Source organism: Nestor notabilis, unplaced genomic scaffold (genome assembly GCF_000696875.1).
Source record: "Nestor notabilis isolate BGI_N333 unplaced genomic scaffold, ASM69687v1 scaffold130, whole genome shotgun sequence".
Classification (NCBI taxonomy): Eukaryota; Metazoa; Chordata; class Aves; order Psittaciformes; family Psittacidae; genus Nestor; species Nestor notabilis.
The window spans coordinates 95835-113590 of NW_009912287.1; the positions used below are offsets into that span (position 1 = coordinate 95835).

The 17756-nt window shown below is 43.0% G+C and overlaps 1 protein-coding gene across 1 annotated transcript in view; it reads right to left on the bottom strand.

Annotated features, from left to right (window-relative positions):
• SLC15A2 (solute carrier family 15 (oligopeptide transporter), member 2) overlaps positions 1-16515 on the bottom strand; it is a 37644-nt gene extending 21129 nt beyond the window's left edge. Inside the window, exons 1-7 of the mRNA XM_010018682.1 lie at positions 16384-16515; positions 12980-13067; positions 12234-12375; positions 10171-10263; positions 9000-9099; positions 3884-3974; positions 1290-1367 (exon numbers count right to left, since the gene is read on the bottom strand). Coding sequence (XP_010016984.1) covers positions 1290-1367; positions 3884-3974; positions 9000-9099; positions 10171-10263; positions 12234-12375; positions 12980-13067; positions 16384-16515 — 724 coding nt within the window. The remainder of the gene's footprint in view (positions 1-1289; positions 1368-3883; positions 3975-8999; positions 9100-10170; positions 10264-12233; positions 12376-12979; positions 13068-16383) is intronic.
• Positions 16516-17756: the final 1241 nt, after the last annotated feature.

Consider the following 17756-nt stretch of genomic DNA (forward strand, 5'->3'; position numbering starts at 1 on the left):
AACACAGAGCTACTTTGCTGGGCAGGCTGTGGAATCTGGCAGCAGGACACTAGCTAAAAACACATTTCAATTGACGCCCCCACTGAAACTGCAATATTTACACATCCATTTTCCCCTGGGCAGCTACTACTCTGCTAGAAACATTCATCACACAGTGGTGCACAGAGAAGCCTATGCTGCCTTAAACCGATAGGAACAGGTCACAGGGGAAAAGAGAAGTTTCTCAGGCCCGTGACCATGCACTTTTCTGAAAATAATTGCTGCAGTGTTAGCTGTGGCCTGATGACATTTTTCCAGTTCTGATTCTTCTCTCTGATGGAAGTTTGAGGGGAAAGCAACATTCACATTCTCTGGGGGATGAACTTTTCAAATCACAGATGCTGTGGTGAAATCACACAATTGTTTGGTCTCTCAGTTAAGCTAACAAGCTGAATGAGAAGTCACCCCATGCTGTGTCAAAACCTCTCAAATGCAGTGTAATAAGGAGACTTGCTCCCCTCAGCAGCTTGCAACTGTGAAACTTAAGTTAATGGGGTGTCTTCTATATTGGTTACCAAGGACTAACAATAAGAACATGGAAATTGCTGAGTATTTCTTAAGGGTTGAAGAAGAAATCTTGACAAGTACATTAATGGGCCTAAGATGCAAGCTTTAGGAAGCAGGGTGATTGCGGCTGCCTTCTGACACTTGAACAATATGAGTTTTTTATTGCAACATAATAATACGTTGTCACTGTAATTGTGGGAATTACTTCAGTCAAGTGAAGCGAGACAGCTCAGAATAAAGTAACATCTCATTCAGCTCCTTCTACAATTTCTGTGGCACATGGATTCTGAAGCAGAAGTCTGAGCCATTAAAGATGGCCCCAAGATGCAAAGAGCCTGCAGGAAGTTTAGAAGTGGCATGGCTAAGCTTCTCTTCTATAAGACGGGAAACTCCAAGAACTGCTCAGAATGCAGTTCAAAGGCCAAGCCTGCTCACAGGTAAAGCTTCAAGCCATCAGAAGAATCATTTTTGTGACTTCTTTTGCTTTATAGAACAAGGCAACTGTATTGTGAAACATTGCCCAGACCACTCTCTCATCAGTATTATAATAAAGGACTGCAGTAAAACCATCCTCTGCCCACCACTGAACTAGTGATTTTTCTTGCTGTTCTGAACTGTGGAATTTCTGGATAATCTTGAAACCTTGAGTATCCATCCAGAGCTCGTGAATTTGTACATTTTCTCATCTATTCACGGACTCAAAAATGGTAACTCCTATTACAAGCTTTATTGTTTCCACTCACCAAGGGCCAACCCCATCAGTGCTGCTGGGACACCAAAAGCCAGTGCATAACAATCCTCTCCAAAACATTTCACATCCCCTGAAAGAAATCAGAAGTAAAAGCACCTCATTATTGTCAGACTTATGTCACTGGGCCCTTTGATATGTTTCCCCTCAACCATTCACTTTCCCTGGCTTTAAATCTTCTTTGCAGCTGCTTGACACTGTGAATTGAATCTCCTTGAAACAGTTGTCCTCCCTTGACAATGACAATTTGGAAGCAGGGTTAGTGTCTGCCAGCAAAAGCACCCGATAATGGTATATTGATGAGAATAGTAGAAGTGAGGAAGCAGACAAATAGGTAGGAACTGTAATTAGGAAAAAAAACCCACAACATTTAAATAACCTGAAGCCATTTTGTATTTGCCTAGATCTAAATAACCAGTACTGTGTTTCCACCTTATCGTGCCAGACGCATGAGTTATTGAGCTAAAAACTGGAATCTGATTTCATAGCAACAACATGGAAGCCAATACCCCTACTGTATAAGTGGAAGAATGGGATTGGTCTTAAAACTCCAGTTCCTTTTCTCACCACTTTCCCAGTCCCGCTAGAGGCAGCCTGCTCCAAATGTCAGGTCTTGCAATAACCCATCAGGAAAACAGCATGGCTTTGATTGATCTGAGCTATAGTTTCCTGAAAACCTGCATCTCTTCAACCAGGTAAGTTCTCATACCACATGGATTTAGAGGTCCAGTTGCAAACAGCAAGCCAGCAGAAGAGTCTGTGTTTGTATGCTAGTAATTTGTGACTACAAATTACTGCATTCTTACACAGAGTAATAACAAAATGGCTAAAACAAGCCAACATAGTTAACAGGAAGCCAGACCATAAAGCTTTCAGTTCCTGTTTGTTGTCCTTGGGCAGTCATGGTCAGCTGCATAGTTGTGTGCTTGCATAGCTTATTTACTTATTTTCAGCAAATTAGCTGGAATCCAACAAAGCTGGCAGTGAGGCATTATGAGCACACTGAACTTCTGACATGCAAAATGAGTTGGACTTCTCCACCTTAAAGTATATATTCCACATTTCTGCCAAATGTCTACAAACTGTATTTCTTGCTTTTCCAAGAAAAGCTTTCACACTTAGCAAAAATTTTACTCTTTTCACATCCTCTCCACCTCATTTCCATGTTGTAACTAGTTTATTGCTGGGCTATATTGGCACTGGTTTTGATCTTCAAAGAGGACTGGATTTTCATCTGCCCACTGACTACGTTGAGCAAAAGCTCCTTTCCAACAGAATGCTGACTTGGGGACCCCAATAAGAGAAAGACCAAGAGATAAGAAGACAGGCTGAGAAAGCTGGGGCTGTTCAGCCTGGAGAACAGAAGCTGCATGGACATCTCAGAGCAGCCTTCCAGTATCTGAAGGGGGCCTACAAGGATGCTGGAGAGGGACTCTTCATCAGGGACTGCAGTGACAGGACAAGGGGTAATGGGTTCAAATTTAAACAGGGGAAGTTCAGGTTAGATGTAAGGAAGAAGTTCTTTACTGTGACGGTGGTGAGGCACTGGAACAGGTTGCCCAAAGAAGTGGTAAATGCCTGGCAGTGTTCAAGGCCAGGCTGGACACAACCTTGGGCAACATGGTCTAGTGTGAGGCAGCCCTGCCCATGGCAAGGGGGTTGGAACTAGATGATCTTTAGGTCCTTTCCATTCTATGATACAACATTTGTCTTTGCCTGTACACATGGTGTAAATATGAGAAAAGCATGATTGCCCACAGCCTCATGAAATGATCAGCCTGTTAAAACAATTGATCTAAACAAAGAAAGCTTCCTGGATGCCACAGGATGAAATGAAAAAAATTATTACTGAATGTGAATGCTACCTTGTCCCTGTCCCTATCCCCATCACCTATGGCCTATTGCTCTACCTCTGTGTCTGTATTTAGAGTGTGCCAATCCCCTTGGCTTCTAGGCACTGCAATACAATGAAGTAAGTGCAGCAAGACTTGGGGACTAAAAAGCGTTGTGCAAGCTGGCTAGAATATAAAGTAGGTCTTAAATGGGGCATAGGTCTCTGCTTTGTCTTCAAGGCTAGTTGCTCAGGGCTGCAATCTTGCAAGCAGACCCACACAGACATGCCTGTGTGCCAGGACAAAGCCCTCCAGAAGTCATCAGCACCCTGTGTGAGGGAGAAGGTAGGACTTAAAAAACAGCCCTGCTAAGTTTTTGGCCCTTACACCTGCATAGGACAGCAGAGATAAATTCTTATCTATAGGTTACCTGCAGGGAAGATGGGGAAATAATCCTTCACTGGCAATGGGGAGGATTAGATCACCAATATAAGTCCTTGTACCTTTTGTATTTTAATTCTGAAGTTCAGACTGGCTTTCAAATACAACCAGAAATACAGTTTCTGTGACTTGTCTGCTAGTGCTATAAATCTGTTATGCTGCTACAGCAGGATTAACAAGGCATAAATGCAATGCACTGACCACTCCACAGATAATATAATTTCTGCCACTCAGTTGTCATAAAAGCCTAAAACTATGCACAGCAGAGTAGTCAGAGGGCAGCTAATTTATTGTCTTGTTCTAAATCAACACTGACCTCTTAATACAGGAGTTACAAACGTAGAGATCAAACTTCCAGCATTAATGGATAAATAGAAGATGGAAAAAAACTTGCTTCTCTCCGAGGTCTAAAACAAGAGAAGACAATATCAATGTCACGGCTAATGCACAGCATTGGGCTTGCAAAGTGAATACTGTCAATTCTCTTGTTAGGAAAGCTGGGTAAACATTGACACACAGTGCATAAAATGTTAAGCAAACAAGCTTGTGTTCAGGTGATGGTAAATGCTTACACAAATCAGCTTACGTTACTCAAGAAGTGCTTTGGGGCTTTTTGGCATTTCAGAGGAAAAGCCAGACACTGCTCCAAGAACATTGTGAGATTGGAAGGAGTGGAGAGCATTTACTTATTCAGAATGAGTAGCATGATTTAGATCCTCTGTCACCTAATTCAATCCAATTTGGCACGGTTTGACAAATTCATAATTTCTTCCCATGTCTGAGATCTTTTCCCCCCTCCCTCTCATGTAGGAATAGAAAAAGAAACCTGTGTATTTTGAGGAGCTGCAATGACAGCATAGATGAGAGAGTGCCTGCAAATGAGAGATATCCATCAGGTGGGAGATTATCAAGCTGATGCCGGTCAACCTCAAAATAATATGATAAACTAAATCTACAGGAGCAAATTCAAGAGCCTCATGGAGGTATGAACTCCAAGAGAAAGAGTTCAGAATTTAACTGATATCGTAACATATTCTAGTTCATACAGTCAAAGGACTCTTGATCTGCTTTCTTCCTGCGTAATTCATAATATGGAAGGAATCAAGAACTTGATGCAGAGTTTGGTCGTTTTTGCAGGAGTAATGTGTGAGGGCATTCAACTGAGAGCAGTCTCTCCTTGCTTGTGGGGGAGATAAGCATGCACAGTCACATTCACATACACAGTGCTAAACCTCCTCCCTGTGCCTGGATGGGCCAGCAGAAAGGAGATAGAACAGGCTACCTGATCTATCCCATGCTCATCTGTATCACCAGCTATGGGACACTTGAGTTGGTAAAAACAGCACTTAAGGACAGCTCAAACCCAGTCAGCCAGTATACTCCATAAGTATCTAGGCTTCCCTCCCAGCTGTCTCCAGGTGTTGTAAAAGGTAGCGGAAAATTGCTTGGGGCATGGCTTGGTTTCGGGCACAGAGCTCCTTAGGGCAACTTGAGCCGCATCTCTATGACCTGAGCATCATTAGAATATGAAACTTCAGGATAGCAGAGTGTGAGGAAGATCCTCAAGGGCATGTTTCTGTCCCATCTCCTTCTAATATGTTCTGCTTCCTTCTGCTCCCTGAGACAATAATATTCACAAGGCTAGAAAACAGGAGAAAATGTGAAGAATTGCAGGCAGCTAGAAAAGGACAGCTCTTAAGGAATGAAGCCTGGGATCCAAAAGTGTAACAAAACATTCCATAACTGATGGAGCAGCCAACAGGAAATATTGCTACTTCATATGGCAAGAAGCCTCTTAGCACAGGGGATCACTGCAGACAAGGTGGGCAGGTGAGAGGGCTTTGGGGGGATTTATATTGCCTTGTGAAGTGGGTACTGGGAAGGTGAGAGTGAGAGACCCGTCACTTCCCACTGCCACCCACCAAGGAGTCTGAGGGTCCCCTCACTTAGATTAAGGGCTTTTTGCCGTGCCTGGTTATGAAGACTCCATCAACTTGAACTTTTGCCTTTTGCAGTTTTATTGCCTAGCATGTCCCGAGCAACCTAACCCTTTCATTACTCAAATGATTTATCCCAGATTAAAGGATTTGGAAGCCTTATAATAATCATCTCTATGGAATGTTCCTATAGTTAACAGCAAACAGCACTGGGTCTTACTGTCTTTTATGCTCCATTTCAATGCTTTTGTTTTACCTAAAGCTTTCTACTGCTAAGCTAGTAAAAGTGTATTTCCTTCTTCATTCTACCTTTGTGATAAGGTACTTGTCATCATAAGGAAATCTAGAGAAATGAACAGCCTCAGCAAATCTCTCCCACTCCCAAGTAGTCCTGCTGTGGTTTGACATGGGTAGTGCAATAGAGTCCTCAAAGTCCTGCCCTCTTCTAGTCAAATTCTCTAGATTGTAGCAATGCCTATTGTTAACCCTTTGTATCTGAACAACTCAGAATTTCTGAGACCTGAGAAAAACTCAAGCATGCAGATCTCAACATAAAGTCTAGAGCAATAATTACCCAAAATAATGTGCTGATAAGAGAAAAGCGAAGTGATACAAAAAGAATTTGGAGCATCTTATTTCACATGTTTTTAGATTTAAGTGATGGACAAAAGAAATGGTCAGAGAAAATCAGAAGTGAGTACAAAAACTATGATCCAGCAGCTTGTAAATTACTCTGATTGGAAAAAAAAAAAAAAACAAGGAATAAAGAGACAAAGAGAAAGCTATTTAGTACCTTAAACACCATATCACACTGCCTGAAAGCAGCTTTGGTCCTTAATTAATATGCACAGCAGCCTTCTAAGTCATATAACATATTGTAAATATCGTTTTGTTCAGGCACTTTTAGCTTGAATTCCTAATCCCACAGACAAAGATGCTTGGAAATCTCCCACAGATAAACCTACTTTCCCTATCTGACCTCCTACTGAATCAGTCTCCATCACTGTTTGTTGTAGTACTGTTCTCAAAGTGGCAGATCCAAGACTATTAGAATCCTAAAGTACTTAGAAGAAAAATGGACCAATGGTGTGCATTTGCCTCAAACATAAATTTGTCTCTACATGGGAATAGCAGAGGCAATTTTTTTATTCGTTTTATATACAGAACTACCACATCTCTCGTTTCCAGATGGCACAACTAAGCCTGTACACTTAAGGGCTCAGCTGAGTTTTATTGGTGTCCTGAAAACTAGGGGGGAAATCAAATGCTTCATTTCATTGGGAATTTACAAAACTTATTTCATCCTACTGGAGTGGAAGATGAAAAACACCACTCTGGAGGGGAGAAATAGTCTGGTTAGGCCCAAAGCTTTCATTCCTTACATGATCAAGATTTTTTATTCCAATTTTGAAGAATTAAATTTCCTATCACATAGCATAAACCATTTTTTTTCTGAAAGACCAAGTCATTTCAAAATGGTAAAATACAAGACTTTCTATTGAAAAGAATCAATGCAGCAGAATGCATTGCCCTTATCAGAAGGCTTTTTACAGTTTTCTTTCTCCAAATTTTTTTTTTTTCTTGAAGGCAATATGCAGGTGAATGTTTGAGCCTTAGTATTTGATAAATTTGATAGAGACGTGTAGTCTGAATGCTGGAGAATGGCTACAGGCCCACACAAACACAGGGAATTCAGGTTTTGCTCTGTAACTCAGTTGTTTGGGATAATAATATGTATATGCCTGACTGGGGTGCTGAGATTCATTAACTGAAGTCTATAAAACACTCTGAAGATAAGTGGTACATATTATCATACTGTAATTAGGTTGTAATTGAAAGATGCTGGATAAACATTACTAATCATTAATATTCATAGAAGCAGCACTTCTGAAAATGCTGCTGCAACACCTATTAGAATCCTTTTGGGACAACTACTGGTACTGCAGGCTGGGATGCCCACATACATGCTAGTGTCCACACTGTGTATTCCCAGAGCACGTGTGCTGTACTGCCAGCCTGCTTTTGGTCAGATTTGTGCCAACTGAGGAGGCTGGCAACCACCAGATGATTGCTACTCCCTCTTTTCTTCCCTCTAAAGCACTGGGTCCAACACAGGATGGACATGCCTGCAGATGGATCTTTGAACAAGTGACTATGAAATATCCTGTGTTTTGCTACTCCTTCGTAACCACGAACCAGCAGTTCACGAGCAGAAAGCAAAAATCTTCCCCAAATTATAAAATAAAGACTCCAGTCTATATTATTTATTCATTAAATGCTGACTATGTGCTTGGGCACTGCAAAAGAGAAACAGCAAACTGCCCTACAGGGTTCTCATCCTTTGTCCAAGACCAAGGGACCATCCTTTGTCCAGTTCTACCAGTGCCTTTCTTGACAGACCATTAGTCTAATGTCCTTCTTCCATGCCTCCACTGATAGGAACTGCCATCTCTCATAAGTCCTAATCTTTTCCAGTACTTCTCTAGATATATTTCTGGAAAGCTTTTCCTACTGTCAGTCCTATATAGTGCTCCTTGAATTTAAGCCTACTTATCACAGACCCCAATGTTTACTTTCTTTCTTTTAGCAGTGGCCTTCCACATATTTGAGGATTTATGCCATGCACAGAAGTTGCTGATTTGAATACTATCAATCATTGAGAAAACAGAATTTTTTTATTTGTGTGTTAGGTCAACATAAATCTAAGTGGTTTATTTCAGGTCAGTTTGAAAATTTAGCATTTTGCCCAAGGATTAGCATTTCCTGACCCACTTAATATCTTTAAGCTCTATTTTATCCCTGGTTGAGCCCCTGTGCTGCATATAATGGGAGTTTGAGATTAGCACAGGTGAGGGGCTAAGAGCTCAGGGTAGAGAATGTGGAGGCAAAGCAACTGGACTACAATTCACAGATGCAGAGCACAAACAAAGCTGAAAAGAAACGTTTTCCCAACTGTTCAGAACTTTCCATTCTGGAATATTTGAAAACATTCTGGGTAGATCTAGTACCAGCACTCCTTTCAAAAGACTGGAATTTCCTACAGATCTTTCTGAACAATATTTAAGACACAGACTATGTCTGATTTGAGGAAGAATTCCCAAGGAAGCATAGGCTGGTGATACAATTTTTACTTTCATTTGCTGTATTCTGTTGCAGTGCATTATAGTCACCCTTGTTAACCTGGCTCAAAAATGGCTACAGTTCTGTGATACATTATATGGAATTTTCCAACTACTCTTGACGTCCAATTAACATTTAGATGATTTGATGCAGTTATGACCTATCCTTCCCAATATCAGTCCTGTTGTGCTGTCATTTTCCCTTCCTAAAGCATCCAGATTCTCTCAAGTCTTATGCAAACTACCCTACCTAACATCTTACTACAGATTTTCCTAACAAACTGGCCTCTATCCTAGGACAACAGGATTTGATCACGTAAACATCCTCACGAAGTAAGCAGACACTGAAGATTTTAGGAAAGAAAAGAAATCTTACATGTTCTTCTTCAAACTGGTCCCCACCAAATGCAGAGACACATGGCTTGATTCCTCCCGTTCCAAGGGCGATCAAAAACAGACCAACCATAGATAGGATCCTTCATGTAAGAACAAAAATATCATCATTGCAGAACCTTTCCAGTGATTATGAGAGCATTTTAGTGTCACCCAACCATGGTTGCCTTAGTATCATTTCCTTTTATGCATGTGTAGTGATGAGCCAGCTAAGTGCAAACCAATCAAATTAATTATCCTCATTTCTGCATTCAGTACAAGTCAATTAACCAAACTGGTTTTGTCAGTTTCTTGCTGTTCTGAGGCCCAATGGACATACTAAAGATCAAAGATCCGTGGGTTTATTTTTCACTCACACAAGAACAAAAGATTGCAGAGATCAATTGAGGGGAAAAAAAAAAAAAAAAAGTACAAAGCCTTTTCCTGTAGCTTTCCAGCCTGGGTAAGTGCAGACAAACTGAATTAGGATCATTCTTGGGCGTTTTCTACTTCTCACTGCTCCTCAAAATACCATTGTTGGCCAAACAGATTACATCTGTAGGGAAGAGGAGTGTCAGGACTGAACGAGTCTGGAACAAAAGGACACTGTTCTGGTAATCAGATGTGCTCCTGCCTGCACTTGCGTATTTTTAGAGCTATGACCACCTAGGCAAAACAAGATTGGTGGTTTCAGAATGTCAGAGGGGGAGCTACTCTGACAAGCCTATCAGTTCAGAATCTAGAGGGCAAGAAGGATTGTACCCTATGGAAGACACAGACCCTTCCTCTGTCACATCAGAAAACGTATCTTTGGTTTTGTGTTCTCATTCACACAGGAGTCATTGCTGAGCTGGGCAGCTATGCTGATGAAGAAATGAGAGAGGAATGAGTTTGGTGCAGGCAGCTGGATGGAGGGGACCGAACTCCAGGAGCATGGTTTATCAAAGTGCGGTGATCAGAGGTGCCTGTATCAAAGCACTTAGAGTCTGTGGTGGTTTCCAACTCATCCTGGTGCATTCACACTCTAGATCCACCCCCAGACATCACAAACCCTTCCCTGATTAAAACAAGCCATGCACAGCCCCCAGACTGCTGGCCCAATGGAGGTGAAACAAATTACAGTCCTGAGTAAAGAAGCTACCATCACAACCTCCTGCAGCTCAACAGTTACTTACACATGAACCACTTGGTTGCCTAGGGATGGAATTGCACCAACTGACTTTATCAGATGGCCAACAACATACACAACAGAGAGGTAGATGATCGTCCTGTGGGGAAAGGAAACAGCAATGACTGAAGTTGCTGGGTGATGTGCAATTCAAGAACAGTGCCTGTGCTTCCTAACATGGCAGGTCTACTTGGCAGACACACAAGAAACAGGTTTTTCATACTACTGGTATAGCGGGCAGCTATAACTTTTGTGTCAACACTGAGTGCACTAGAAAAAACAGACAGGCAAACTGGTTCAGATTAAGGAGGGATACCCCCTGCTTTCTTTGCATAGGTTAATCGGCAGAATAAACTAAAAACATTCCGGTCTTGTTGTACATGGAAGGCTGCAAATCACAGAATGGTTTGGGTTGGAAAGGACTTTAAAGATCACCTAGTTCCAACCCCCTGCCAGGGGCAGGGACACCTTCCACCAGACCAGGTTGATCAAAGCCCCATCTAACCTGACCTTGAACACCTCAACACAGTTTCCAGATTACTAATAACTGGCATTGCAATGGGCACCTAAGGGAATCCCTTGTCTGGAAGGCATCTGGAGGGACTGTCGCCCACATTCAACCCACCTGACTAACATCTCAACTAGGAGCCTGGTTTCCCCATTACAAGTTTGTTTTAGATCCCAAGTACCTCTAAAGGACTGAGCACATCTCCCTGCCTCCCATGTCTTGTTGAAGGAGAAACAGAAATCTCACTGGGAGGATCAGGCTCTTGGAAGTATTCTATTCCTTCATCAGTTTCAGGATTAAGAGCTATCTACATATTTACATGCAGATGACATACACAAGGGGAATGGATGGACTTGTCTGGACAGAGGCACTAGAAGTGGTCCTATGAGCTTTGAGCCCAGAAGTCATCCTCAGCACATCCAAACCCTGGTTCCACAGCTAATTTAGAGCCACATCAGATCATTCCTAAAAGCATCTCTAATCTGTTACTCTGTCCCCAATACTGGCTGAGGTCCAACTAATACAGTAAAAGCCACCTCCCATTAAGTCACAGTGATTATTCCAGAGAAAGTCTTGCCTAACACACAGAAGCCTGCAAAAGGATTTCTCTTCTCACAACATTATGCCGCAAGATTGACATCCTCAAATACCAATTAACATTGCTAGGTGACCTTAAGTAAAAAAGTTAGTAAACCCCCACTCTTATTTTGGGGCGATTTTTTTTTTTTTTTTCATTCGAAGGGACAAGAGAATCACTAAAATTGAGCACAAAGAAAAAAGAATATTGATATCTCCTTAAGAACTTCCTGCTGGAAAGGCATATGGCAGTTGGTTTTTTTTTCCTGTTGAAACTCTTCTGCCAGATGTACTTAGTCCTTGAGAGAAGGGTTCAGCTGCACTTCATCACTCTGACAGCCAAGACTCCTCAGACAATAAACAAGCAGTGCCAAGCAAAGAAAGTCCTATATCCACCTGCTCACCACCACTCTGGGGCAGAAGATGGCCCCACAAATTATCAGTGGAAAGGAAGAATGCCTAACTTACCCAGGGAGAGTTTACCTGGTTATGTGCAAAGAGAGATTATTTGAGTGAAACCAGGTTTCTCTGGCATGAAAATGGGTGTGCTCACACATTTCCTATGCTGTGAAAGCATAAGTATAGTATAGGTAGTGACATTTCATCTGAAACTGTGAGATCTACAGGATGACACTGCTTTCTCACCATCTTTGAATCCTTCTCAGAAGCAGATCTTTGCAAGCTGTAGGTTAATCAACCTACACCTCAGCTTCCTCAAGATGGGTAGGGAAGGACAGTGGAGAAGCATGCCTGTGACATTTGTTTTAATTTTGTTACCTATTGGTCCTTGGGTGAAAGAGGACCACAAAACAGCATGAGCAAACAGATCAGCTGTTTATCTGTTAAGAAAGGAGCTGACCTTCGCAAGCGTGTCTCTGCTGCACTCTGAGCTAGCTCAAAATTGGGAGCACACACAGCACTGCCCTACACACAGGCTGCATGGTGTAGATGTATGCTGTATGAATTACAGAGGTGTTTTCACTTACTTGTATTTCCCCAGCCACGAGTCTGCCATAATGGCTCCAATGACAGGTGTGAAATAGCATAGCGCAGAAAAGGCATGGTAGACAGCAGTGGAGAGATTCTCATCCCAGTGGAAGAAGCTTAAGAAATATAGTGTCAGGACAGCTAAAAGGAAGCAAGCAAATCACATTAGGTAATTAATGTGTATCTCTTGCAGCTAAGCAGTACCATGGTGGCAAGAAAACCACTATGAGCACTGTTGTGAAAAGGTCTGTGCTTTCAAGACCTGTTCCTCGTAATCTCTGACACAGGAAAAGCTAAACTGAGATATATGAGTATTAGGCATTCTTTGCTCCTAAACATTCGTGTTTAGCTGGAAAATGTTTTTTTCTAGCTTATCTTACCATAACCTGTAGTTCTGTTTATGCTCATTTTCTACTTGAAAATTAGGTGCCTGTACAACTCAATTCCCAAACATGCTGGTTGCACACAACTGTGAAGAATATCACACTCTGAAAGACCAGATCTGATACAGACAATCATATAAAAAGTTTGATTGGAAGGTACACTTGAAGCTCTCTAGTCTGAAATTCTGCTCACAGAAGGTGTAGCATCAATGTTAGGGTACACTATTCATACCAGAATCCCAAAATGCCAATTTACTTTGAAAGACAGCTGAGACCATATGCAACACAGCCGTGGAACACCAGACAAATGTGTGCTGAAACCCAAGGACAGGAAAGACACTTCCCAGACACAGGCCCTCTACCTCTCATGCCATAGTAGGAGAAGCGCTCGCAGAACTCATTCACCACGATGAAGGCAATGCTTAGGGGGTAGTTGGAGCCACAGAGTTTCTGCAGGAGACAAACAAGAACATATCAGCTCTATGAAAGCCTTCACCCCAGCAATATGTCTCCATGGTGCCTGGACAGAGAAGCGTCCAGCCCAGAAACCAGGTGCCCACTGCTGTGCCACTGATCTGTGGGTTAGACTTGAAGAACAGAGGGGACCCCACAACTACCTCACTTTGATTAAGGTTCCCCAGTGAATCAGCCTGCCCAGCATGGGCCCAGTAAGGACCACCATGCAGATTCATGGGTTGTCAGCAGCCTACCATGCTCATAGCTCCAGGAACTCCAGCGGAAGTGGGTCCTACCACCCCTCCTGCAACGCAAAAACCCACTGAAGTGCAAAAACACCTTCAGATGCCTTTTCTCCTACACTTCACATAAAGCTACTTCCTCACCTCAAAACTGCTCCCTCTCCTAGTACCAGACCTTGCTGCAGCAGTTAGTAGACCACTCCAGGTAGCTGTTGTCTGCTTTTGTGTGAAGCTGCTCCCTCCCATGCGACAACTGCCCTCAGTCTCTGCACCTTACTTGCACTGAACTGTGCCATTGTGTTCACTGAAGCAGAGTGTCAGCCCTGCATCCTGCACTCCTTCAAGCATGGCATCCATTTCATATTCCAAGAACGCTGACATAGCTATGGATAATTCAATTTATTAACCAAAACTAAACAAAACAGTGATGGGACTGTCAAACCTGCCTGAGCGTGGCCACTCTTTTATTGAATCTGACTTTGCTCCAGCTAAAATCAGCAGTTTCCAAGTGAAATACAAGGCATTTAAAAAGATGCGTCTTGGCATGACCTTGCACGGGCCTCTGTCCCTCTTGCTACCCCACTGCGGTCCAAGCTAAGCAGCTTCCAGCTGCTTTGCTCCACTGCCTCGCAACAGGGAAAGCAAGTTTTCACAGCACTGCCCAGCCTCTGCCAATTAGTGGGCTGGCTGTGCACTTGGTGAAGGATGGGGGGGAATGTGATATTAACTGCTGCATTCATATTCATGGTTTTAAACAGCCATGGTACGGCCCAGCAAAGCGAGATGAACTTTTCACATGTATTTCTGTGCCTCATGTCGGAAATAACAAATTCCGGTATTTCTTCCCACAGTCCCAAGTGCAAATACAGATACAAAAATAGATGTGTTTATTCAGGTTTATTTCACCACCAAGAGACCTGAGCTTATTTGGATTCCCAAAGCAATGGCATGAAGTTTAGAAGAGTCTAGCTTAATGATTCTGTCTTGGTCAACATTATACAGGAGCAACAAAACAAAAGAGAAAAGACTGGTTGTCCACAAAAAAAACCCCAAAACCACTTTCCATTACTTAACCCAGCATCTCTGAAGAGAAACATTTTTGTCCTTTTTTATATATTTTTTCTCACGCTATTTATGGGCAGTTTTTTATTAAGAAATCCTTGGCCTCTCTGCTATACTATAATAAACGTGTAATTATCCATTTCATTTATTATTTACTCTGAAACCATCATGCTCGACATATGGTTTGTAAGACAGAGTGGGCTGCCTTGGAAACTGCACTGAGGCCTCCTGCTTTAGACTAGGCTAAAAATGGCGGCATATATAAGCTGTAGATGCACAAATACAGAGACATATGCACACAGAGAATAGGTTTCTACAAGTTTTTCATAATAAAGAAGAAAATCTATAAGATACAATTTATGTTCCCTGCTTGGAGACATTTTCTCAACTTGGAAGTAAAACTGTGTAACAGGGATAATTTTCTTTCCCTCTTTCACAGACCTCGCTATCAGCACTCAGATTTAATAACATTTGATAGAGATGCAAAGCATGACGGCTCAGACCCAGATGACACCCTGGTAAGGTGTTGGGAGCCCTACTGTCTGAATTCACCCCTCTGCACTGATGCACCAGAGCTGCTGGATTTAGCTGTGCTGGTTCAAGGTAGCACAAGCTACGCTGTGACCTGCGGTGGCAGAAAGCCTAGCAGTGACTCATTTCAGCCACTCCTGCTCTGGAACGGGCAGGGGCAAGCAGGGAAAGGAGAGCTGGAGGTTGTGACTTCCCAGCTAAAACTCCCCAAGGGCTTGAGAAAGGGCCCTAAGTGATCACGAACACAGAGCAGTGACTTACAAGCAGGGGTACTTCCATCTGGCTTGTGTGTCATCAGATGGCATTAGCACACGCAGAAACCCTCACGTATTCTCTCCACTGTATCACTGACCTGTCTGTGGCCTGCCTGGACATCCAAAAGTGGGCAGCTTTCATCCATGCAGAGAGCCAGATGCAGCTTGCTCGCTTTCGCGGAGGAGGACCTTGCTCAGCAGAGGGCCCCAGCAAAAGCAAAGAGGCTAAGCCTGGATTCATGAGCACACAGATAGTCTGCTCTGCTTAGCTACCAGTGTAAGCCTGGGATCTGTGGATCTGCAGGATTATGGAGCTCTTAAAGATACTGTGGAAGTTGATAGTCTGTGTCTTTGGAAAAAAGAAAGGTCATTTAAAGTGCCAGCTACAGGAGATGTTTGTTTTCATCTCTCCTTGCTGACTAGCTGCAAAATGGGACAAAGATTAATATTTCCCAGGAGCTCTGGATATTTAATAGTTAATATCTGCACAGTACTTAAAATTGCAAATTAAATAGTTGGCTTGCTAACGACATGACTGTGAGCTTTAAGAACAAGTATTACTATATTGTCCTGCAAGTCAAAGCAGGTGCAATACAATCCCTGTTCTCCCTGAAGTCAATACAGTGTACAGTTCTTAGGGGTCAAGCACTCAACCAAAATTAGCCTGAACACATGCACAAACATCAAAGCTGCAAGGCAACAAAATATTCACCTGAATATGGCTTTAAATCAGAGCCGAAGATGTAAACCTGCGGCTCTGTCACTACAGTTGGACTCTGTAACACACATCAGTGGCCTGTCCTCAACCCCTGTCTTTTCTTCTGCTTTGCAGCGTCGGGGTACCCTTCCCTGATGGGTTTCATCAAGTGAAGCAAATGCACAGATCAACTCCCTCCCTCCCACATCCAACATCCCCCTCCACTTCAGAGAAGTACGTCCTTTCCCACAAGGAAAGCAGCGTTCAGGGAAAAAAGCAGCAATCAAAACCCTTACACTTTTCGCCAAACATTCAGACAGTTTGTCTTTCCCTTTAAGCTGCACTTCCTAAACTTAATCAGGTTAGTAGAGGGATTTTGCCTTGAGTTGTTAATGCTATTTCAACCCTCTGCAAGAAAGGGTGTTTGTCTCTAGCCCGAGCATAACAGAGGAAAGAACAGAGAGATCTTGCAATGTTTAGAGCAAGCTGAGCAGAAAGCAAAGGAAACCAGCTGTAACACTCACCGGGGATTTCTTCTGAACAGGGAAATCTCCTTTGGGGGGATCATCTCCTGCAGAAATAAAAGTGAACAAAGTTTCCTTGGATTCATTTCTCTGAAAAGCATTCATCTCCCCTCTCGCCTTGTCTCCCACCATGCTATGTGGCTGTGGTGAGTTGACTGGGAAGATTTCCAACCTCAGGCATGAAGTTTGATTCAGTTTGAGTTAACCCTAATTGAGCACATTTGTGCAGCCAGGACTGAAAGAGGAGGGAGATGCTACCAGGAAAGGCAACTCCAGAGTTCAAGAAGAGTCAGGGAACATAGCCAAAATCATTCACAGGTTGGGGCTGTCAGCACTTAGTGACACAGACCTCCCTTTCATTTGGCATGCCCCCAGCTATCATACATGCACCAGCCCAGCACTGTACGCTGAACAGATGTTAGCTGAATAAAAATCCCAGGTCCCAGATACACCCACCGCCTGTGGATTTAGGAGCAGAGCATGCTTCTCCCTCCCAATGCGGTAATGACAGGCTTATTCTGCAGGGATCTCATTCTACTGAAAAGCCACACATTCATCCCAGGTCATAACAACCAAAATGCTCATCACACCAAGCCCTCAGACACTGGATGTCACGGACACATGCACTGTGTTAAATAATTTCTTTGCTATCCCAGGAGTTAAGTGACCCAGGATTCATTCCTGCATCAATTCCCTAGAATAATCTTGCCTTTTCTGCTGGGACAGTTTAATATGCAGGGCACAGGCAGAAAAGAGGCCTTTGCTCACACCACAGATCCTTAATCGGGCTTCAGTTATTGCTAACAAGACATGGAGAACACTTGGATGTGACAGAGCACACAGAGGAAGCATAATTACTCTCCGCATTCCCTCATGTGCTCTGGCATTAATTCCTCTGAAAATTCCTAAGGATCCTGTTTCACTCCTGCTAACTGTACAGCTAAGCATGGGACCAGCTGGGCAGCTAAACATAAAACCCAAAGTTCAGATGAGGTCAGGAAGGTCTGACTATTTTTTATTTCCTCTTCATTCTACAGCAGTGGCAAAGCAGCAGTTTGGTACCTTTCCCATAATGCAACAGCCCAGCTCCTCATCTTCAGCCTTCCCAGTGATTTGCACACCTGCACAGCCTTGCTTTTCACCTGGGTCACTTCTCAGGTGCCACAAACAGTCTCCAGGGAGCCAGGGTTTGTTAAGCCCATTTCACAGGGCAGAGTGACTCACAAGTATACTCAACATTGCAGGCAGGATAAAGAAGAGAACTTGTGCATGTTAGTCCTGCATCGTACACACCGGCTTAACACGTACTCTTGCGTCTTGCAAGTCTGACCCTTTGCTAGAGGCAGCAGGAAACATTCTTAGCTTTTTGGTGG